Below are 25,483 nucleotides of genomic sequence, written 5' to 3'. Positions count from 1 at the left end.
TTCTATGATGTGCCAATATCCTCAATTATAAACCCACCACTACTTGTGTCTCTTTGATGTGCCTTTGAATTTTTTATACCACTTCATACCATCAAACTGCTGGTTCCTAGAAATGTTTTAACTCTCTTACGCCTATAGTGCACGATTGTCCAGGGTGGGGACGAAAGACGGGCTAGGACGAAGACCGTCCCGTCCTATGTCCCAAATTTGAGAAGTTTGTCCAAATCATCCCGTCACAAATATTTTTGTCCACGTCCCGTCCGGTCTGGTCACATAAGATGCAGTGAATTTGACATGAGGCACATCACATGTCAAATTCATGGCTCAGGCGGATACATGACTCCCATAAGATGCAGAAACTGTCACACCTGCCATCCAAGGCCCCATACGAGACAGTTATTTTGTCCATGGATGAAAAAATCATCCCGTCCGGGGACCGATGGACGATTCTTCATCCCGTCAATTGTCTGAAATCTTGGATGGGACAATTTTTTCATCCACGGATGAAATTAATGTCCCCTCCGCGTCTGTGCACCATACTCACGCCCTCACATTTATTGTGAAATCACTAGAGCATTTCTATACATGTGGAATCCTCAACCAATTCACAGAAAAAGCTGTCAAAATTTTCTTGCATTCCCTAAAGGCTACCATAAACTATGGACCTTCTTTTCATACCAAATCTAGCTCCACCTAAATAGTGTTTATTGATACTGGTTGAGAAGGATGAGGATTGAGAGAGAGAGAGAGATAGAGAGATAGAGAGGGAGAGAGAGAGGATGAGATATGAGAGGGTGAGAGGGAGAGAGAAAGAGAGATTGTAGGACTGCATAGCTTCAGATGGAAGAGAGAGAGAGAGGGGGAGAGAGAGTAAGAGAGAGGGAGAGGGAGAGAGGGAGAGAGAAAGAGAGAGAGGGAGAGGGAGAGAGAGAGATAGAGAGAGAGAGAGAGAGGGAGAGAGAGAGAGATAGAGAGAGAGAGAGATGAGGAAGGGGACAGAGAGAAGAACATGAGATAGAGAAAGATAAGTAGGGAATGATCATGTTGGTCTTGATATCAGTTTTCGGCAAGAACCTATACCTTTACCTAAACTTTGTTATGGTCTCGGTTCGCTCAAAAATCAGTTTCAGTTCAGTAAAACCTAAGCTTAGTCATATGTATTTGAAAAAATGATATTGAAAGTTTAAAATCAAAGTCAGATTTTTTGTTAAAATTAATTAAAAGAGAAAACAAGCAACTGTATTAGGTAAAGGTTCCCTTTTTTCATGGATTAATTAAAGGACAATCTGTATTTCTGCATATTTTTATATACTTGTATTTCAATAAATGTTTTAATATATATACATATTTTAGTATTTAGATATTTATGCATTTACATATTTATGTATTTAGGTATTTGCACATTTGTGTATTTCTATGTTTATGTACTTTTGTATTTTTTTGTATCCGCATACTTATTTGTGTACTTATGTATTTGATATTTATGTGTCTTCATATTTGTTTTCTTCCATGTCGAAATTCATTCCTCATTCTTGTTTTAGATATATTGATGGCACCTAGTTGACATAGACTCCTCATTTTTGAAGGCACCAGGTCCAAACTTTGAAAACCTGCAACACCAACTTTTAATATTCCCCCCCCCTTAATTTCAGTCTGATTTTTGGTTTGGTCTGCTTAATTTCAGTGCCAAACCCAGTACCAAACTTCATTTAAATCCCTAGTTCCCAAACTGCTGTATCAGTTCAAGTGAAAAATGGCGAACCCAAGAGATAAGAGATGAGGAACGGGGAAGATAAAGCGAGATAGGAGAGATGATGAATGGAAGAAATTGAGAGAGATGAGGAATGAGAGAGATGGAGAGAAATATAAGAGGGAATTGAGGAACAGGAGAGATAGAAAGAGAGATGAGAAACGGAAGAAATAGAGAGAGATGAGCGGGAGATGAGGAATAGAAGAGATAGAGACAGATGAGAATGAGATGAGAATTGGGATAGATAGAGAGAGAGAGAGAGATGAGTGGGAGATGAGGAACGGAAGAAATAGAGAGAGACAGGAGACAGATGAGGAATGGGAGAGATAGAGAGAGAGATGAGAGGGAGATGAGGAATGGGAGAGATGGAGAGAGATGAGGAATTGGAGAGGTAGAGAGAGAGATGAGAGGGAGATGAGGAATGGGAGAGATAGAGAGAGAGATAGATGAGAGGGAAATGAGGAATGGGAGAGATAGAGAGAGATGAGAGGGAGATGAGGAATGGGAGAGACAGAGAGAGATGAGAGGGAAGTGAGGAATGGGAGATATAGAGAGAGAGAGAGATGAGAGGAAGATGAGGAATGGGAGAGATAGAGGGAGAGATGGAGGGAGATGAGGAATGGGAGAGATGGAGAGAGAGATGAAGGGAGATGAGGAATGGGAGAGATAGAGTGAGAGATGAGAAGGAGATGAGGAATGGGCGGGAAAGGGAGAGATAGAGAGGTGAGAGGGCAATGAGGAACAGGAGAGATAGAGAGAGAGATGAGAGGGACATGAGGAACAGGAGAGATAGATAGATAGATACATAAATAGTGAGAGTGAGGAGAGAGAGAGGGAGATGAGGAACAGGAGATTGGGAGGGATTGATAACAGATAAGGAACCAGAGACACAGATGGGCAAGTAGAGAAAGAGATTGAAAAAAATCTTCCCTACTTGACTACCATGTACTTCAGTAATTTTGGCTACAATGCCAAGTGATAGAATGAAAATATTAACTGGCCGGTATAATTATCAATATTATAGATCGATAGAATTGTAAGAACATAACTTACAGCAGTTCACGAAAATCCAAAATGGTGGCCCTATTCTAAAGGACAACTGTACTTTGATTAGATTCACTAAGATTAACACGGTCATTAAGTTCAATCGTATCAAAATATTAGACTTCGCAGTTAGTAGAGCATGGAAATAAATAACTTAGAACTTCTTATGATTACGGCAGAACCCTTATAATGCATGCCCGTAATTCAACTTAATAATATAATCAACCAAGAAATTCTTGTCAGACGATCATCGCCATAGAGAGTAGAGTTCACATAAGATTTGAATTAAGAAGAGTATGTGAAAAATTAACTCAAAAAGTGCGTGCGAAAAATAAACTTGGATTCAACTGCGGACATCTAAAGAAAATCTATCCCAAATGGCCAGAAACCCTAGGATGATTACTGACCGGCTTCAACTCTTTTCTTTTGCCACAATCTATCCAGGGCGCTGTCAGCATCACCCTGAAATTTGCGAAAAAATCATTTTTTAAAATATATTACACGCCAAGAATACAAAACTCATCGTGATTTCTATTTTAATCATTGTTACTTAAGCCATACCAATTACAAGTAAATCATGAATTCAACCGACCACATAAATCAAATTGAATAATTTAGGTGCATCCAAAACGAGAAGAAATACGAATTTTGAAGTATTACAACAAACCGCAAGAGATAAATCAATCAGGATTATTCATGTATCGATTATATTTATCATCACAACAACCAAATATCTTGTCTTTTAATGAACTTTAGATAAATGCTCTACACTTGATTAAACTCATCGCACGACCTTGAAGATTGAACACGAGAAGTCGCATGCATCATTATAAATCTCAAGATAAAGAAGTAAAGCAAGGGTAGATAATATAATGCGTCCTTATAATCTTCTCTTGTTCCAAATTCAACTCAAAATTCAGTTTCAAGAAGAACTTCACTCACACTGTCTAAACAACTTGTATATTTCAGGCAACCCGAATAAATAAACATGAATCCCCTTGCATCGAAACTAATGGACAGATACGATCCAAAGTTTCTAAGATACACTATTTTCATGAATAAGTTAAGCGAATAAGAGTAAATTGAGAATTCGGGTGATTCCGTATTGCGCAAACATGCAGTTGTTTAGTATCAAAACAATTCGCATGGGACAAAATGCGAGTGTGTCTAAAACGATCTTCTGAAAGTGCATTAAGAAAAAAGGAAATAAACCTGAGAACGGATGAAGCCACAAAGGGCAATTGTGGTGTACTGCCCGGTGTAGATCCCGTTCTCGTCAACATGTCCAACGTTGATCTGAACCGACGCATGATCCTTGGCGGTGATCAGCCTGTTCGTCGCCGAACTGCGTATAAACAAATGAATAAGTATTAGAACACCAAATTTACTGAGCTTATTCCCATTCGCAATCCACAAGATCATCTCATATCAAAAGGAGGCTACTAAGAACCGTAATAACTAACCACTTCCTAGGAATGTAGAGATCCATCATCTGCCCCTCTTCGTTCTGCATCTTGGCAGGAGCGGATGAATCCCCAAAACTCAAATAATTCCCTGTCGACGAGAAATATACAGTCAGAAGAAGGAAAACTGAAAAAAATTAGTAGAACTATAAGCGAATTCTAGAAAGAGATGAATATTTAGAGTGGATTCGAACAGAGAATTCGATGATACCTGACGATGAATTCGTAACAACAGGCGGCTGGGAGATTCGCTACGGAAACAGAGGTATTTATACCTCCTCATAACCCTAGATAAAGATTATGGGCCTGAACTTAATGGGCCTTTCCAATTCAAAGTATGGGCCGTCAAAATCAGCCCAACTACGAAAGAAAAGACGGTTTCTCCAGAACCTTCTAATGGAAATATCCCTCAGCCTTCTATCTTACCTACAAAGCGAAATGCACGCATAATGACGTGGACCAATCAGAGAAAAATAATCCGCCGCCTCAACCCCAATACGCACCATTCAATATACAGCGATACCTATTAGGCTCTGAAAGGGCCACGTGGCTTCTCGAATCAGGGCTCTCCAGCTGTTCTTCTGACAATGTTGCGGAACCGTCCGATAAAGATCGGACGGCTGTCAATGAGACCGCTGATGCAGGCATGCGGTAGCCGCGTTTCTGACTGCGCATATCTTTCGGTGCCGCTCTCTCGTTTTAGTTGTTTGAAAAGACGCCTTCGACGCCGATCGAATTCTTCGAAAACGAGAGTAGAAGCTCCGATCATGGCGGAACCTGCTTCAGATCAACAGGCTACAGAACAGCAGAACGTGGATTCTGTACGCAAATCTACGATTTCTCGTGATTTTGAGCGAATCGTTTGAACTCTTATTAAGATTGTTTCATATTCTTGCTGTTCATCTGGTTGCTATTTCATGATTTCTCTCTTTTTTTTAGGTTTTCGTCGTTGATTGTTTCAAATTATTGTTGTAGATCTCGGAGGCGGAGCAGCAACTCAAGCACCTGGAGTTTTTCCATGTGGCGGCGATTCAGGCTTTGGTTTTGCTCTCGAGGCTTTACGGATTCGCCAAGGAGAGCTCCGGTCCTCTGAAGCCCGGCGTCCAGGCCGTCGAAGGCACAGTCAGCGCCGTCGTCGGCCCGGTTTACGACAAATTCCACGATCTCCCCTACGAGATCCTCAAATTCGTGGACCGCAAGGTCAGTTTTTCTTTAATTGTTCCATAATCCCGAGATGATCTAGGCATAGAGCTTGTCTAAAAATTTCCTCGAGATCTCCGATCCGAACTCTCAAATGAATCGGAAATCACGAAGCTGAGGAGATTATTTTCTTGGAAAATTTGAATTAGTGTTCCAAGAGATGATTCAGGCCTGTCTAAACTCAAATCAGTCAAAATTTCTCGAAATTTCTGATCCTAAATCGCAAGAATTACATTCAGGTTGACGCGGCGGTGATCGAATTGGATCGTCGCGTTCCTCCGACGGTGAAGAACTTATCATCCGGCGCGCGATCGATCGCCGACGGCGTTCACCGCGACGGCGTAGTCCCCACGGCGACCTCCCTGGCGAAGAACGTGGTGTCCACGTGCGAACCCGCCGTGAAAAAGATCTACGGCACGTGCGAGCCGGTGGCCGAGCAATACGCGGTCGCCACGTGGCAAACTTTGAACCGCCTTCCTCTATTCCCCCAGGTGGCCCAAGTCGCGGTGCCCACGGCGGCCCATTGGGCCGACAAGTACAACTCCGCCGTCGTCTACGCCGCCGAGAACGGCTACTCCGCCGCCGCTTATCTGCCGTCCGTTCCCGTCGATCGCATCTCGAAGATCTTCTCTGCCGGGGGACAGACCGCTGGCGAATCCCACTGAGACAAACGGGTACGCTTCTTCTCTCTTCTTTAGTGGCTTTAGAACAGCTTTGATCTGATGAACTTGAATTATCAGTGTAAGATAAAGTTTAGTTTTTTTTTTCCGTCTTAGAACAATTCCGTGATTACCCGAAAAAATCCGTCTGAACTGAATAGTCCGTGTATGTAAATGTTAAGTTTTTTCTCCTGTTTCATCTTCATCTTTTATTCTCCCGTTTCACCTAACAAATTAATTTACATTAATTACTTCCTAAACGGTTAACGCGTTGATCTTCCTTCCTAAACCGTTAATGAGGGTAATCGGTTGAAACTTTAGTAATTAATGGGCTGGCGGACTCGAGTGTTGAGTGTTATAGATTGTGATTTAATTGATCGGTATGGATTTTAATAACTTCGTCCTGGGTCTCATGAATCTGGTCAATTTCAATTTTTCATGGATGTTGAGTACATTAAATTATAACTGGGGATAGCTTGGTGGTCAAGGAACGAATTCAAATACTGTTTGGTTCGAGGGGCCGCCATGATTATGTGTTCTTGGCGGTTCGTACTTTATAATTAAAGCTACTGTCAAAGTTCTAATTAGGAAGTTTTTTTAAAGAAAGTTCGAGAACACAACGAACAGGACCACGAAACGGATATTTCAGCTCTTCGTTCGTCGAAATCAAAAAAGAAATGTCCCATCCCTGTATCAGAAACGAGATCGAAATAATTGGCAAGAATTATCAATTTTGTCAGAGAATTTACTGGGAAGAAATATTTGTTTTTAATCTTAGGGTTAAGGGTCGGGGGGGACATGTTTGATTAGTTGGGATTTACTGGCGAGAATTTTTAAGCATTTTAAAATCTCTTAGAAAAAACATATCTTTTTTTATACACCTTTTCAGTGTCTGAAGCCATCGTGAAAAAAACGACGATAATTTCGTTATAGCATGAATATGGGTTAATGGGAATCATTCATTAACAAATTTTTTTACAAGAAATATTCGTGTTCTTGTGTAAACTTTGAACGAGAAAGGAGCCGGGCGAAATTTTTTTTCGTTATCATATAAATACGTGATAAGTGTGAGGAATTCGAATGAAAAACAAGAACTTGCAATTATAAGGCTATCAATCCAGATATTATCGAGGAAAAACAGTAATTCTAATAAATAACTCGATAGAAAATTTTCAGTTTTTGTGGGGCAAGAAGCTGTTGGGAAAAAACAGCATTTCCAGGACGATATAAAAACACGAATACGGCTTATCTACAATGAATTTCAATAATAATAATAATTACTAGGAAATATATTCATTTTCTGGTGAAAAAATTTTGCTCTTTTTTATTAATCGTAAAATTCAAATACAATATATCTTGTAATTACAGACTATTTTTTCTGGTCTAAAATTGGAATCTTCATCCAAAAGAAACTCTAATATGTCGAGCGTTCATAAACATAAGGCGAAGTAACAACTTGCTTGAAAAAAAAGCCTATCATGAAAAATCCTATTAATATGGATATATTCCGTTGCCTTCTTTACAAATACACCTAGAGAATTTAGTTATTTCATTTTCTGCTCGAATGGTTAGTGTTAATTAATGTATTGTAGTTTATTATTGCTATTACACTGTAGCAGAATTTGAAAGCATAGACATCTTGATTTCAAACAAACAGGTCGTAAAACATTGAACAGCTGATACAATTTTATGACTCAAGATCAACCGGATTTATGAGCGAAAATAACAAACTCTGAAGAAAATAGAAAATAAAAGAATTTCTGATTAATCAAAATACTCTTCAGAGAACTCTTGAACGAACAAAAAATTCGCACAAAAGAACGACACAGGGCCATGTTCTTTGTTCTGTTCTTTTTTTGTGCGAAAATTAGAACAGTTTTTCACACAATTAGAACAATTTGAACAAAATTCGCACAGAATTCGTACAATTCACATAAATTCTCAGAAAAAATGTTCAGAGTATTTTTTCTTACTAAGTGTGGATGTATTAGTTAAAAAATAGTCTTAGTTATTCAAATGATCTTAATAATAAGATTAAGTTAAGGCAATAAATAATTTATCAATGAATCTCTCAAATAAGAGCATAGTAAGTATAATCACATACAATTAAATAAAAAAGGCAAAAAAATAAAAATTGAAACTGCCAAGGGAGAGCATCCTTCGAAAGTTTGAAACCTAACAAAGTAGCAATTCACATATTTATATTTTTTAATATGTTTTTAAAGAATAAATATATAATAATAATAATAAACATATGTTTATTCTTTTAAAAAGGATTAAAACAAATTGGCACAGATCGAATAATTCGAACTGCACATAGCCAACAAACATGTCTACAGAGAAGGAAGGATCCGAAAGAAGATATCGGGTAATTTGTTCGCCCGATTATCGGCCAGTATCGGGTATGAAGAGTGTCATTAAGTGTATATACACGATATTATATAAATATATAAATATATATATATATATATATATCGGGAGACCGCGAGATAGCGAGAGCGAAGGGGTAGCAATGGCGACGGGGGGGAGCTTGATGAGCTTCTGCGGAGCTCGACCGCAGGCGGCTGCGGCAAGATCTTCGGCATGCTCGCCATCGAGCTGTTCTTCATCTTTGATTTCATCCAGGCGAAGAAGAGTTATCCTTTGCAGCAGTTCTAGAAGAGGATTTCCTCCCATGCCGCCTCTCAACCCTAGGGATCCCTTTCTATCTAAGTTGTCTTCTTTGGCCGTCTCCTCTCCTGAAGCGTTCACTTCTCGGCCGGCTTCTCAGGATGCTGATTTGCCTCCGTATCTTGACCTGTTCGACGAGCCCAAGCTGATGGCCACCCCCGCTCAGGTTGACGGAGAGTTCTTAATTTGATGAAATTTCAATTTTCTGTGATTTTAGACGGATTTAATTGTTGATTAATTATGTTTTTTGGCGAGACTTGTGTTTTTGCTTAATTGGTTAATTGTTGTCTTGCGCCTTGCATATTATTTAGTTGTTTTGTGTTTCTGCATAATTTTTGGCACATGTCAATACAAAGCTTCTAGTGCACAACATGGCGTCTGATTTGGGAATGCATGAAAATATTAGAAGTGGGTAAATCTGATTTTTTTGCATAAATAAAATTTGAGGAAACATTGGATTATGCCTTAAATTATGAATATGGAGCGTAAGGTAATTGTTAAGAACATGGCATCCGGGTTGAGAACGCACGTTTTGTGTGAAAGAATGGTCATAATCGCCCTCTTTTCTTTATCTATAATCTCTTTATTTCTCGATTAGTTTAACAATAATTTTGTAATGTTATTTCTCTATAAACAGGTCGAGCGTTCTGTTTCTTACAATGAGCACAGGCCAAGGAAGCCGCCCCCGGATTTGCCATCGCTGCTCCTCAATGGTAGAATCGTTTACATTGGGATGCCGGTAAGAGTTAAATCAATCTCATCTGTAAAGATCATTTTATTGGAAAGTATTAAATTCCGAATTTTAGCATCTCAACGCAATAAGATACTTCTTCTTGAAGAAAAAAAAAAGAGCAATTAAATACTACGGCCCAATATTATCTGCTGGTCATGGTGTATTCGTTTATATTAGGCCTCTTCATTCTCCTTAATTTCAGGATTTCTTTAAAATTTTCCTCTTTGATTTGAGGAGTCGACTTACCTTATATTCTTTTCTTTTCCCAGCTGGTGCCTGCTGTGACAGAGCTTGTTATTGCTGAGTTGCTTTATCTTCAGTGGATGGATTCAAAGGAGCCCATTTATCTTTACATTAATTCAACTGGAACAACGCGTGACGATGGTGAAACAGTACGTTTTGTTTCTCTCTCTTTATAACACCTCGTCAAACACAAATACATTCATGTTAATGCTTTTCTTGATACAAAAAATTATTATTATGTTACTTAACGGTTCATTTGTCCCTATCAGACCCTAGAATTTCGTTTGACAACAGAATCAGTTTAAGATAGCACATCGTAAAACGTGGAATAGGATTATGCTAATCCCTTCATAAATACCAAATAATGTATATTTCTGTCACTTGACGGATCATTTTTTAATATCAGTTCATAGAATATAACTTAATGGCAGAATTAACACAATAAATGACATCATCTTGCATTAATCGAATTCCTGTTAATGATTTTAGAGGTGTAAAATATTATATTTTGTAAATGAACAACTCGTTTGTCTTAATTAGGCCCGAGAATACTATCTGACAACAGAAATATCATAATGAATTAATTATGTCCTTGTATCAGGTTGGAATGGAGTCAGAAGGTTTTGCCATCTACGATGCTATGATGCAACTAAAGAATGAGGTGGGCTGAATTATGCTCCATGTTTGTGGCTTGGATAATATTTTTTTTTAATTTCAAATTAATATACGAGGGCTCCATGTTTCATTTGTCTTATTAATAATTTTCTCATTAATATTCAACTTTCACCACTCATAGGTTCAAACGGTGGCTGTTGGAGCTGCAATAGGCCAGGCTTGCCTGCTACTTGCTGCAGGAAAGAAAGGCAGAAGATTTATGATGCCACACTCCAAGGGTAAAACTCTCCTATTTTTTATAATTAATTTAAGTACCTTTTAATTATCGTTATACTTATGGTTTATGAATTCTCTCAATTTTCATATTTTCACTTTGTAGCTATGATCCAGCAGCCTCGAGTTCCATCATCCGGCCAGATGCCTGCTAGTGATGTGCTTATCCGTGCTAAGGAGGTAACACGCCAGTTTTTGCAAGATCAACTTGATTTCATTACCTGTATCATCTTAAAAATAGTCAAACTCATTGTTTCTTATTTCAATTTAACCATATCAGTTTTGATTATAATATTTCCACTAAAGAATCTTCCTTCATTTTCCTCTAACCTCTTTATCGCAGGTTATTTCTAACAGAGACACGTTGGTCAAGCTCCTGGCGCGACATACTGGAAATGTGAGTAGAGAAACGGAGGAATCGTTTTTTCATTAATTTATCACGATATTGAGAATATATTACTTTTTTTGTATATAGGAATATTTATACTTGTATATTTATGTGTGTATATTTATTGTTCTATTTTAAGAATAGAGTATTTCTGTTTCTACATTAACCAGAATGCCTTAGTTCTAAACATTCATTCTTTTGTATTTAAGTTTTTTCTGTGAATTAAATAAAACTAATCAAGGAAAGTTATTAATTTTCTCTTTTAATAATATACAAATGCGTGCCAAAATATAAGCATCCTAATTTATTGAGATTGAATATTAAATAGGGAAATCGGACAATTTTCTCAAAGATTTATTTTTCAGTCTGTTGAGCAAGTGGCGAATGTGATGCGGCGTCCGTACTACATGGACTCAATGAAGGCCCTGGAATTTGGCGTTATTGACAAGGTACTCATACATTTATTTATTGTATTGAGTTCATATTCATTATTTCATTTATTCTCTTGTAATTTCCATTTCCTCAGATCCTGTGGCGTGGTCAAGAAAAGATCATGTCGGATGTGGCATCGCCTGAAGAATGGGACAAACGGTCTGGCATCAAGGTCGTGGATGGGATGTGATTTTCATGCAACTGAATCACCCATGCTGGTAATTAGGCTTGACGCCTATCTAATGCCGCATCAATTTTTTAAAAAGATAGAGAGATTCTAATAATTTAAATTTTCCCCGAGTTTTAAAATTGGTTTTTTTTTTGACTTGATATTTGAACCCACAGGAGATGACATTGCTCCGACAAATGGATATGGGCGTGGTGCTGTTATTTATCTCTTAAATATGTTGGGTGGCTCAAACTCCTATTCAGGTGCTAAGATTTTTATTTTTATCCAAATCCCGAGCAGTAATGTAAAAAAATAACGGAGGAAAAGTTAGTGTCACATTCTGCTAGGAAAATTCCATCTTTTTTGCATTCAATCATGAGCGTTTATGTGCAATAAGTATCATTTAGGTTAAAATGATCATTACTTGGCAAGCCCATTGGGAGATCACAATAGATCTTGATCGACATTTTAGCTAGTTCTTGGATAGTTCAATAAGTATCATTTAGGTACAAATTAGGCAGTTCTTGGAATTCCAAAGATATAAGCAAGTCAAAAGAAGTCGAACAAAACCAAATGTTTTGTACATATTAAGTGATGAAGTTCTTTAAAAAAAAAGGATTTAAGTGATGAAATATCTATTCAGGTACATATCCATGAAATCTCCAGTTATGAAATGCTGATTACATATCTTGATTTCCGCAATCAAAGAATGCTTTATTTTGTGAATCGTTTATATCTATTTTATGGGCTGGTGCAACCCTATCCTGACTGGATACCTTAGGCAAGTCATTTATGATGAGTTGATTAGTTTGCAAACCATCCAACTTCTGATAATTGCAGAAGTTGTGTTTGACCTTGGCTTGAGTATTTTCTTATGATCGATTTGACATGAAACAAAGGGAAATAATTCACATAGATGGGTCAGCTACTCATAGTCTAGAATGTCAATTTACAAAAGGGTATACTTTAGTGAGCTAGGTGATGCAGTAGCATGTTAAAATAAAACATGATTCATCTTGCTCCAAAAATAAGGCCATGGATTTTATTATTTTAAAATATTTGTCTTAAACTTTAGGATTCTGCAAAATTGTATCTAGATTATATCGTATTTTTAAATCTTGATTTGGATAGGTTGAAAAAGGAATTATTTCTTGGAATTACAAGGACTCAGTTTTTGAGAGTTACAATGATAAACAACAGAATTGAAGTGTTTATAATTATCTTATGTATTTTACAGATTTTCAGAAAATTTGCAGTGTGTCTCATAAAAAATCACTTGGCATTAAACAATTATTTCCAATTAATAATTAGAAATTTTATATTATTTTATACATTTTAGGCCATGAAAGAAGGATAGCGCATTGAGATTATTAGTAGTATGTTAATGCTTGAGGAAAATGATGGTTACAAAGAATGATACTGGAGGGGATGTTGTAGGAAAACCGAAAAATATGAAAACATGAGGTACATGACACATTTGCTTTTAATTTGACAACATGATTCCTTGGTTAGGAATCCTAAATTGTGTAGAAAAAAGTATTGTTAATCATGATATAACATAACATGATATTTCTTTCACCTAACATACATGACCACAATCCTCTCCTACTTTAATCCTGAATATGATGACACATTTTCAAAACTTTGGTGCTATATTTCTTCCATGGAGGATAAAATCAAGCTTTTAGCTTTGAGATAGTGCTCCTTGGTCAAAGTTCATTATCAACCATGTGTTGGATAAAATGTGGCATGGCATGTAAGACAAACGCACTTTAATGTCTTATTTGTATTCTTTAAAATAAACCATCACTTATTATTTTTGTGTGTTCATAATGAAGTTCATGAATACATAAAATGATTCAGTAAATTATCTTGAGATCATACTATAATGCTTCCTAATATTTAAACATGTGTTATAAATAGGCTAATTCATATGACACTGAAGAAAGATATCTAGATATCCAAAGAGAATAATATATTCATGCACATAAAATTACTATAGTCTATCAAGTAGCTGTTAGTTTGGAAACTAGGGACAAATAATCTGTGCTTTAGGAAAAGAGTACATTGAATTGATCTATAGGAATCTTGATATGGTACTTTACCAATCGTAAATTAGGTTGATTCACGCCACAGTTGTATAAGTGTTATTTATACCTCAGACGCAAAAGCCGTCTTGTGTATGTATAATTGTATTTTGACAATGAAGAATGAATTTCTAGTCATGGGATTCTAAACTGTCTTAGCTCAGATGCATAAACAAGTCTATAAAGGTGGTTGTGTGTGAAGGTGGGATAGTCCCCCCTCAATAGAAGAGGAGATTAACTCAAGGACGTTGTATTAAATCCGTAAGTCACTCATGAGTTTCACATGGAGGAATTATTACACATGCATGGTAACCAATAATTATAGAGATTATGGTAACCAATAATGATAAAGATTTCATGTGAGAGTTCACATACGTATTTGTATCCTCGAGAGCACGGGTTGTAGCATGGAATTGTACAAGCTGTCAACAACCAATCAATTGGGTTAAATCAATCATAGATTTATTTATCTATATGATGATGTAGTTAATTAAATAATAACTAAACAAGTTGGTCAATTAATATTAAGGGTCATTAGAATTATTAAGTAGACTGATATATGGCCTTGGAGGGTCGCATATAGTGTTTTGGACGTTGGTGAATATACTATAATTTTAGGGGCTTTTTTAAAATTATAATTTTAGTGTTTTGGACGTTCACACATTTTCATTTGTCTATGTAAGCCAGACCAAGATAACCTCCCCTCCCTTCTTGCACATTATCAACGAGGATGTCTTCTAAGGAGACCAGATGTAGAGGAGTCTCAAATTTCAAGCAGCTTTGTTCAAGAGATTGACGCTGATATTTTACATAGTGAACATTGCGTAGATACATCTAAAGGTTCAACTTGCGAACAGCTTACACATATCATCTAAAGAACCCAATGATAGCGGAATGTGTTCCTTGCCAAGTAATATGACTATCTGTTGGTTTGTTTTAACATTTTTTGATCTTTTTCATTAATGTTGTGGAGATCACTTTTTTAGATCTTGAGTCTAGCATACAGAAACGGAACATGATAAATTATAATATGTTCCTTCCTCAACCTTAAGTCTGTGCTTCTTCTAACAATAAAGAAGAAGGAATGGTTCAAATCATGTATCTTTGAAGGTATGTTGGGATCTTATCATTGTCCCTACATATCACTGGATAGTGTTGAATTTTTTTGTCTAGGAATAAAGAAGCTCCATTTTCACATTTTTGGCCATCACTTCCATTCTTTCATTCATTTTGGGATATCAGTCCATACTAAATCATTTCTCACTCATTATTTGTTATTATATCATCTACTTTTCTCATTTTATTCATCCTTCACAAAAACCTAAAATGAAAAATTATCTATTCATCTAAATCATTAGGAAATTTAGCAAATTATCTACTTGAAATTCCATACAAGTTATTATGAGTGTATTGGTGTTAAGAAACGTAGAGTTCAACGCATCACTAAGAAGTGGCAAGCGACATCAGCGCAGTCTCAGTTGCAATAAGTGGCATGCTCTCAACCAGAGTCAGTATTTACCAATTGGACGTAATAGGCCTCAACTATATTCAGCCTAAAAAACTAAACTTAAGTAAAATATGATCATGTACCCCAACCTAGAATATGCATCACATTAGTAGCTAGCATTCAATCTAGAATAGGAACAAATCTTATCAGATGTGACCAAATATAGAATATGTGCACAAATCTAGCAGCTAGGGTTAAATCTAGTTTTTTGGATACACATATATAGTTGATAGGATTAAATGTAGTCCAGGAACAACTAACAGCTATATACAGCTATGTATACAGAAAGCCACTGTTACGATTTATTGATGAGTATAAAATCTCAATTCTCAGTTATTTTATCTCTCTTCCCTTCTTATTTATATTTATAATTTAAATATTTCCATGTTTAAGATCCATAGCAAGCCCAGAACTAGATTGGACCTCCAACTGTTGTGGTCATGGCATCATCTTCAGAACAAATTATTCCAATCATCTTGACTAGCATGAGCATGTAAATGAAATTCTCCAGTGACAATAATCTGGAATGTAAGAACACAATTTTGAAGGGATTTGAATTGCAAAATTTTGTCCTAGAACATCCACCATAATTATCTACAATTGACGAGAGCGGGAATATTTAAACCAACTTGAATATAAAGCATGGTGGCATATTGATGAAAAAGTTATTGGATTCATCAGTTATCGCATTGCTTAATGTGTTCTTTCAGTTGTCGGCTGAATAAATGATTCAAAAGAAATATGGGAAGAATTAGAGAGTCTTTTTTCTTCTAGAAGCATATCAGGAATTACGCATCTTCAAAGGTAGGTTTCAAATTATACAGAAAGTAATATACCATCAGATGAGTACATCAAGACTTTCAAGAATATTTCTGAGAAATTGCTTTGGACAATATATGAGTGAAGGAAAACATATTATATATTATTTAGAAATTTCAGAATGCCTTCTAATCTTGAACATCTTACATTTGATCAATTTTCATCCATAATAAATTCACATGAGACTTAGCTAGATCATTATAAGAGTAACACAAATTTTCTAATTTTCTACCATCCATTACAATTGTTCAAATGCTTGCTTTAAATATAAGCTGGAAATTGAAACTTTTAGTATGGAATAAATTATTATAATTGTGGTGACAATAACAAAGGCATGTACGGGAAGATCAAACAACTACTTACTGCAATGTTAGATATGCGGATTATTTAGATATAGAGGTAGTGCTTTCGAATATCGTTTTGGGAACAACTATCTAGAGACTAGAAGTTCAGCATGTAAAAAGTGGCATTCCTAATGCTCAAAAAGTGGTTGAATGGGGCCTTATTGAAAAATAATTAAAATCCGTTTGCCTCACACTTTAGTCGTCTCGGGGTTAATGATTGAACCATGAGTATGGATTCAAATTTGAATATAGCTAACTCATCATTAATTTTCATATACAATATTTAGGAACTAAAATTATGCATGAAATAATTTCAACCAACATGTTCAACATTTTTGACACAATTCGTTCAGATTTTTCATATTATAATCAGTATATTTTTATTCCTATTTGTATTTATTTAACAAATAATAAATCTATTTCGAGAACCAAAAATATTTATTATTCTGAAAAAATAGATGAAATAGTTTTTAGGCATATGACTTTATGAAGCCCCTGGATATACTATCTGACTTAATGAATTATGAAAAAATAGATTAAAGATATTTTGAGATTTTCCTAGAATTGATTTCCAATAAAAATATGATGAGAAATGATATATAATTTTTAAGATACTTTCTTAATTTTATATAATATTGGAATGTGTTAAAATATAAAATTATCTTATTTAGGTCAGAGAGGTCTCAGGGGATGGTTAATAATTGTGTAAGGTAGAACCAAGCATCAAGAATTAGGCACTGGGTGTTGGGGACAAGGTCAAGGGGATCTGTGTGAACTGAAAATCAACATGACTGGGAGTGCACAGGGGTGTTCAGGCCCCTATAGCGGGACACACAATCAGCAGTAGAGGAGTTGTAGAAATTTTTTTTGAAATTTAAATGAAAAAAAGTAATTTTAAGGTGAGGAAATGGAGATAGAATCTAAAGTGTGGAGAGAGAAATATTTAAATTAAAGATAGAGTGTAAGAAAAGTGGCAGATAGCGAGAGACAACGTAATGAAAAATGAAGAAAAAGTAGCTGAAATGGATGGGATGATGGTGAAAAAGGTAGATCTAGTAACCTAAATTTCTGATGCTGGTGTCTTGAGCCCCCAATGACAATTCCTAATCCTAAAAGAAAAGACTGTGCAAAGGATGAAGACTTTACAAAACTTACATCAACCAGGTTGAACAACAAGGATCTTGGAGATCCTCATCATGTTTGCTAGTGACTGCTAGATCACGTCCAGGATTGAGGTAAAGATAGACAAAAGGATAATAATGATATATGTTTGTCATTATTAAGATGCCCTTAAATAATTTCATATTTTCTCTCCTTGCCATTACTTCCTCTTTTCTCGTTGCTTTGAGAGTTCCATCATCTGAGATCATGCTCCTCTTCAAGAGGGAAGTTAAAGGGATTAGTGGACAGATCCATGTCTTGGTCCCCACCCCTCTAACTTTTCTTTTGAAGGCAAAATCTGAAAATGCTCAAGTTTGGCCCAATAGGCCAACAAAAGTAGCTTTAATAATTACATGGTATGCTCAGCCCTTTGATAACGATCCCATTTAATTACTATAAACTTTATTGACACATGGAACTTTAAATTATTCATTAGCAATAAAATTTTTGACTCACAAGTCGAATTGGGTTTGTTAATATGCCCAACATACACATGAACTAATGTTCTGATGAAATTTAGAAATATTAAAATTATATAATTAATGACATAATAAATTTAATATTTGGTTGCTTTAATTATTTTAAAATTCATGGAACTACGGGCAATTTATCATTTTATCAATGTTTACCATCGATTCCAAGAATACTTGCAATGATTGGTGAATTTTGATGAGATCATAATGTGGCGATCACTTATCTTAAAACATGCACTCTAAACATTCATATTCATTGAATAATTGAGAAGGAGATCAAAGTATCTCGATACAAAAACATTTTTTCTCCCTCTCACATGATGATTATGGTTGAGAAAGAGTTAGTGAGTGCTCTTTGGAGAAAGAGTCCACTGAAATAATCCATATAAATTGTCAAGGTTCTATATTTAACTGTCAATTAGGCTTATTCATGTCATGATCATATTAATGTAGAAGAGAAAACGTAAGGAATATGTTGCGATAAAATCATTAGCTAAGATAGTAGAAATATTAAATAAAGGTTTCTTTAATGATTTCTTTGATGAAAATATGCAGCTGTCAAGCCAATCATGCAGTCACATTCTCATTCAATGTTCACTAATTCGATGTATTCATTATAGTGCACATGAGATGCTTGTAATGAGGCCCCTAGATATGCACTCTGACTTAATGAATTATGATGACATCATAAGACATAGATCACTTGCCTTTAAGCATGTATTATAAAAGCTCTTATTTGAAGGATACTAGATAAGGACATCAAATATCATGATATCATAGAAGTAATCTAGTCTCATTCATATGATGAGTATAGCTAATCCCGTTGCCATTAGCATGGAGATACTTAGGATAAATAGTGGGTACTCTTTAGTGGAAATAGTCCACTGAATTATATCAAGTTTTAATCGATTTGATTCATGCCAAAAAATTTTAAGAGATCCTTGGATCTAAAGCAACAAATACATTTGGTAAATAGGCAATTGTGCTTTGACTATGACCTAAGAGTTCCTATTCATGGAATTCCTAACTGTTTTAGCTCGCTTGCAACAAGAAGTTCACGAAGGTGATTTTTTTGTCAAGATGGGATAATGCACACTTAGTATGAGAGGAGATAGAATAAAAGAATAAAATTTAGTAAAATACTAGCTAGGGTAATGTAAATATTAGAAATAGTGTTCTCTGATAATTCTAGCACATATAAGTCCGAACTTGAATAACCAAATAGGATTTGATGATAAATCATACCCTAATTTATTTAGGAGTCTTTCATAGATGAAGGATTATATGTACACATAAAGGTAACCAATGACATGTAAAGCTTTTATGAGAGAGATTACATGGTCCCTTATATCTTCAAGAGTAGGGATGGGAAGCTTGTGTTTTGTCGTCGAACAAACACTGTTTGTTGATGAACGAATAGGCAAAAAAATCAGTTCGTGTTCGTGTTCGGTTCATTCATGTTCGTTTGCGAACGAACACGAACGCTTCTGGCTTTTTAAAAATGGTAAAAAATATATGATGAGAGAGATATAAAGAGAGAGAAATGAGAGCGAGAGCAAGGGGAGGGGAGCACGGGAGAGGGGATGGGGAGCGAGAGAGAGAGAGAGAGAGAGAGAGAGAGAGAGAGAGAGAGAAGAGATGGAGCAAGGGGGAAGGGAGCACGGGAGAGGGGATGGGGAGCGAGAGAGAGAGAGAGAGAGAGAGAGAGAGAGAGAGAGAGAGAGAGAGAGAGATAAGAGATGGAGCAAGGGGGAAGGGAGCACTGGAGAGGGGGTGGGAAGCAAGAGAAAAAGAGATAGAGAAAAATGAGAGAGGGAGCAAGGGGGAGGGGAGCACAGGAGAGGGGGTGGGGAGCGAGAGAGAGAGAGAGAGAGAGAGAGAGAGAGAGAGAGACTGGAGGCAGGAGAGAGAGAGAGAGAAAGAGAGAGAGAGAGAGAGAGAGGTGGAGGTCGGAGGGGGGCGGGGAGAGAGAGAGGGGCAAGAAGAGAGAGAGGGGGGCACAGCCGCACTGTAAAGTGAGGGGGCACGGGAGAGGGAGAGGGGAGAGTGAGTGAGGGGGCACAGGAGGCGGGAGAGGAAGGGGGGAGAGAGAGAGGGAGATCCCCGTTCTCCTTCTCTTTATCTCTCTTTTAGAGTAAAATAATAATAATTTATATTATATTACCTCAGGAATGCCACCTGTTCACAAACGGTTCATCTGTTCGCAAACTGTTCGCAAACATGTTCGTGTCCAATTTTTCATGTCCGTGTTCGTGTTCATGTTCGTGTTCGTTTGCTCGCATTTTTGCAAAATAATTAAAATTTTCTTCCCAACCCTATTCAAGAGCATGAGGTGTCACTTAATTATAACAAACATTATTAATAGATTTATATGATGATATTTTTACATATTTATTTGCATTGAATTAGTTGTATATGACTGTTATTAAGCCCGAATGATTAAATCCATTCTTAGAATGATTTTTTTGAATTTTTTATGAATTTTAAAGTATTTTCAGAGACTTTTCTGACTAGATACTACGAAAGATCATAAATTTTTTACTCAAAACCTCATTTTTCATGAATTATTGGGCATCATATTCAAAGATATATCATTTTTAAAATTAAATTCTATATTTATAACATTTTTATTACATAATATATAAATTTTTGGAGTTATTTAATGGCTCTTTGAGATTTTTTGGCTTTCTGAAAGTGAAGGAGAGAGAAAATAGGAGGCTAAAAATGATCCAAACTCAAATTGTGATACTGACAATTTAGAAGGAGTTTTGGGGTGAAATTTTGAGTGTATCTTTCTTCATCCCGCCTTATTCTATCCATATCGTTGGATCTATGAATGGATCCTCTGATTTTTTAAAAAGTACCTTTAAAATCACTTCCTCCAAGAGAGGCTGATTGAAAGAGAGATATGTTTTTGAAAGTTCATCAAGGTATTCTTGGTGTTTTGGGGGATTGGGGAAGATCAAAAGAAAAGTGGAGAGGCTTATCTGCATCAGGAAAATGCCTTGATCCCAATAGAACATTGGGATCTAAGCTTATTATGTTGCTTTACATTGGTTTCTCTCCTTCGCATCCCTTTAGTTAGGTCTATATCATTATTTCAAGCATCTCCTTCTCATCACCATCTATCATAACCTCACCCTACCACAACCATCTCCAATGTGGATCTTTACCTCATCAAATTCATCTCCTATAAAAACCCTAAATCATCTAGTCCATGATCCTCTTCTCCATCTCACAACCATCTATCCATTCTTCCATCACATATATTAGATAGATCATTATCATTTCTTCTTCCATCCACATGCACTCACATCCATTCACCCATTTCATCATCATATATTTTTATTCATCTTCCACATCCATCATCACTTCACGTCTTCATTTATCTCACTCTCTCATTTCCATTTGATCTATACGCATCTTCCTACCTATTCCTCATATTATTATTCATATCATACTTATTAAATAATTATAGTCACCCTCTCACCACCTCATATTCATCACATCAAAATCCCCTATTTTATATGTATAGGTTCTCATCCCTCTTGAATAATCATTTAAAGAGTATTTAAACACTAATATTCATTCCCTATGGAGATGACCCTTTCTCATCACTAAATAGTCAATTTATTGTATGAGTAAATGTTTATAAATCACTATTGATTAACTGAAATGTTTGATTAACTCAATTAACACCCTAAATTTGAGTTCATCACTTGGCACGCCAAATGAAGATTTGTTTCTCTATTTTTTTTTGGATTCTCCCATATCCATGTCTCAAAAATTCTCATTATCGTATTGAGTCTATCACTATTTGTTGATCTCCAATAAGTAGTATGAATCGCTCATGCCGATATAAACCCTGAGGGTACGTGAAGCTATTTAGTAGGGGGAGCTAGAATGTAGGAGAAGCTAGATCTTAGGAGGAGTCATTGATGGAGATTGCCCGTCTGAGATCGCCGCCATGTCTTCGAAGCATTCGTCATCGTCTTCATTGACTCCAGCTGGCTCGCGTCCCTCCGACCAGCACGCCAGGGCCCAAATGAAGGCACCCGGGTTCCAGAAACCCCGGGTGAAAAAGCTCATCGATATCTTTCTCGTGTTTCAATTTCATCTTTCTTTCTATGTTTTTGTCGTCGTCATCGCCTTATCCTTTTGTCTCCATCGTCACCTTCATCGTTTTTGTCTTTGTCATCACCTTATATGTGTCGTTTGAATAATTCTTTCTTCTATGTGCCGTTCTTTCTTTTAGTCATTCTTGCTTCTTAGTGGGCCCATGGACCACCTTGTAAGGGCCCATCATGGCCCTATATAAGGCCATGATGGGCACCACATGTTCTTAGATCTTGAGTTTTCATTGTTGGCAGTTACACATCGCCTTTCTTCAGATCTCACGGTGAAGAAAGGAAAGAAGAGGAGAGGGGAGAAGAAGATCGGTGAACGACAAGGGATGCTCGGAGAAAGGCAGTGAATATCGCCGATGTCTCTATCCTACAGTCCAGTCATACTCGTGCAACGACGGCCATCGGCATAGACCCCTCTTGCCTGACAGGCTCGCTTCGAGCACGGCCATTTGCAGACCGACCGAGAAAGACCATCCCCCTGTGGTCGCCGTCAACGCTGTTCAATCAGGCGGCAGCCGCCAGTCCTTTGAACCCAGCCAGACGTGTCAACGCAATGACCCGTGAGGCGCCCTTTTCCACCTGGACGCCGCCCAAGTGAGAGGAAGATGTAGGGAAAGGCTGAAAGGAGATTCCTCTGCCATTTGCCCTCCCCCTTCGTTGGGTTCGTGATGGAAATATAGGTGGCCTGATAACCAAAATCACTATTGAACATGTAATTCTATATCATTAATGAATGCAATGGAAGTTTACTTATTCATGATTGAGTTTATTGATGATGGAGCCCTAGGATTGATGTGGAGATCAAATGAGTTGACATGAGATGTCAATGCTGGAATTATTAGATCTTAATCACACAACCTTAAACTTTTTCCTATTCTTGGATTATTGAGAATGGCATCAATCAACCCTGATAGAATAGCATCACTTGATCCAACTCACTAGGTGAGTATGATTGATCCTGTAAGTCGTTGGTGTGGAGACACCTAGGACAAGCGGTGGGTGCTCTTTAAGAAAGAGTTCGCTGAGCTGATCAAAAGGTGAATCGATGAATGTTGGTTAAACTAATATATCAATCAGAATGATTCACATGTCGTAGTTATGATTGTGATCCTTTTACCTGAATTATCAAAGACATCTTATGAGAGGAAGGGTGTACTTTGACCATAGTAAATGACTTCTTACCAAAGGAGTTCAACTACTATGTGTTGGGTGCATCAACAATCTCATGGAGATGATTGAATGAATTTCAGGGAATTTTCCATCCCTATAAAAAGGGGTATTGACTCATGGAAGAGAATGCTTGAACAAACCCTGCCTAGGGTAGTGATTGATTCAAAGCGAAAGAGTTCTCTTATGATGAAACACAACGCCAAGCATTAGTACAATCCTATGAAAGAATTGGGATTTGACGGTTAACCATATCCCAAGGATCATTAAGGAGTCATAAGATGGATAAGGGATTATACGATCATGGGAACTATGACTGGCAGGTTCCATGAAGGGAGATAACATCTCCTTTGTATTTCCGAGGAAAAGAGGTGTAGCTTGGCACCCTCACTTGTTGGAAGCCATCCTAGTCCATAGGACTAGTTGGACCATCAATTATAGTTCATGATGATGATCATGATTGATGATTGGACAAAAAAGTGTTGTTAAGTTCAAATGGCCTTTAACTTGGTTTTACATGGGCCTAGAGGGTCACACACAAATAAGGCATGAGAATCTATGGGATAATTATCTAGGGTAATGATCCATTGGAGAAATGTGATTTCTTAAATGGAAGCCAAAGAGTATATGGGCCCAATATAATTAGGGTAATGAGATTTCCCTGAATGGGCCCCTATATAAGGTTAAGAGAGGGGCAAATTTTAGTTCACCCATGCGAGACCTAACTTGCCCCCTCTTGAGCCTTCCTCTCCTCTCACTAGCTTGAGAGTCTTGAATCTTCCCCAAGAGAGTCTTGGATGGTGAGGAGATAATCTAGTCTCTCTAGTATAGATCAAGAGGATTCCCGAAGCTTATATGCTGGTGTGGATACTTCTGGAGGATGTCAAGGAGCCGTCTCGATCCCACTTCGTCAAGAATATGCCCTGCTTGAAAGGTTCAATGTTGTGAGTGAAGTGTAATTTTAAGAAATTTTATTCTGCTGCATTTCATGCATTTTTGCTTAGAGGAGAACAATTAAATCCAACAGGTCGACCACCACCGGTCATCAAGAGTTTCTACTACGCCTTTCTTGTGCGCGTGGTGCGGATCCGAAGTTGCAAGACCGGTGGAATTCCGACGCAATATCGTGGAACGCTTGCAGCAGGTCAGTTACACCGTGATTTCCGTCACACCAATGTGGTGGTCGGACGCCATCGTTACTGCTATTCGATCAGAGTTCGTGCTACGCCTCTCCAGGGCTCAATCGATGCCTAATCCATTGGATCCGAAGGTGACGCACCCCTCCCATCCCAACAGGCATCTCTGGACGTTCGGTGGCTGGGTAGAAAGTTGCATTCCTGACAATCAGAACCGGACAAACCGGTTCCTTGTCCTGCGCCCAGTCGATGCCTTGCGATGCTCGATCAATAGAGGGGTCGACCATCCGCCTCTCGACTATCAAGTGTCTGCCAGGGTGGTACGTGGGAGTCGGTTGACCCTCGAGCTTGCCTGGTGCACTTGTGACCCTCCAATTTTGCGACGTTTGTGTCGCGCGATTCGCTATGCCATCGATTTGGAGCCTACGCATGCCGCCTCTCTCTCTCTCCCTTGACTCCTCCAACCTCCGCTGACCGCTCCTGTGCCGCATCGCCAGTCGAGTATGCCGACCCATCTTCGGCACCTCTCCAACGCACCTACACCGGTCAATGTAATCCCTGAAGATTCTGCACGATGAGCCGCACACCGACGAGGTAAGTCGTCTCCCGCCTGCTCGTTATATTATATTTTCTAGTATACTGTCGATCATCTCCACCACACTTGGTTTAGATAGGTGAGAGAGGAAAGTGAGAGAAAACTACGAGTAATTGAGTGTCTTTGCCAGTACGGACGAGCTCGTCCGTAACGTGTAGGCCCTTACGGATTGACTCCGTTTGGTGCCGTAGTCGCCTTCGTCTCCTTCGACGAGGCTTTAGAGGACACCGTCGTCGTCTCCCGATGACCCTTTCAGAGCTCGGAGCTCGGCATCTCCATCGAGTCGGGGCCGGCAAGTACGACACATAGGCCACATTCATTTGCACCGTAGTTACATATACCCGTTTAGGGTTTATCTATCTGTCGTACGATGACACCGTCGACGTCCGACATCCCTATCTAGGTACTGAGCCATCGATTCGGTACCG

At 37.7% G+C, this 25,483-nt stretch overlaps 3 protein-coding genes across 3 annotated transcripts; 2 read left to right on the top strand and 1 right to left on the bottom strand.

Moving 5' to 3' along the window:
* Positions 1-2,984: 2,984 nt before the first annotated feature.
* LOC144706867 (small ribosomal subunit protein eS21y-like) lies at positions 2,985-4,555 on the bottom strand. Its single transcript, XM_078579932.1, has 4 exons — positions 4,469-4,555; positions 4,258-4,348; positions 4,007-4,139; positions 2,985-3,256 (listed from the first exon to the last, which is right to left on the bottom strand). Exons 2-4 carry the CDS (start codon positions 4,305-4,307, stop codon positions 3,194-3,196), a joined length of 246 nt encoding a protein of 81 aa, XP_078436058.1. The 5' UTR covers positions 4,308-4,348; positions 4,469-4,555; the 3' UTR covers positions 2,985-3,193.
* Positions 4,556-4,880: 325 nt separating this feature from the next.
* On the top strand, positions 4,881-6,315 carry LOC144707070 (stress-related protein-like). Its single transcript, XM_078580191.1, is given in 4 exon segments — positions 4,881-5,078; positions 5,233-5,457; positions 5,697-6,100; positions 6,102-6,315. Coding segments are annotated over 4 exon segments (903 nt in total). The 5' UTR covers positions 4,881-4,883; the 3' UTR covers positions 6,181-6,315.
* Positions 6,316-8,595: 2,280 nt separating this feature from the next.
* LOC144707069 (ATP-dependent caseinolytic (Clp) protease/crotonase family protein) lies at positions 8,596-12,012 on the top strand. Its single transcript, XM_078580190.1, has 10 exons — positions 8,596-8,952; positions 9,424-9,525; positions 9,789-9,911; positions 10,364-10,423; positions 10,559-10,655; positions 10,757-10,830; positions 10,994-11,047; positions 11,404-11,487; positions 11,565-11,688; positions 11,816-12,012. The coding sequence occupies exons 1-9, from the start codon at positions 8,629-8,631 to the stop codon at positions 11,658-11,660; spliced, it is 1,014 nt and encodes a 337-aa protein (XP_078436316.1). The 5' UTR covers positions 8,596-8,628; the 3' UTR covers positions 11,661-11,688; positions 11,816-12,012.
* Positions 12,013-25,483: the final 13,471 nt, after the last annotated feature.

This window comes from Wolffia australiana, chromosome 8, assembly GCF_029677425.1.
Source record: "Wolffia australiana isolate 7733 chromosome 8, ASM2967742v1".
In the NCBI taxonomy this organism is placed as follows: Eukaryota; Viridiplantae; Streptophyta; class Magnoliopsida; order Alismatales; family Araceae; genus Wolffia; species Wolffia australiana.
The sequence above is the reverse complement of the archived record's forward strand: the minus strand, read 5'-3'. Positions and strand labels throughout refer to the sequence as shown.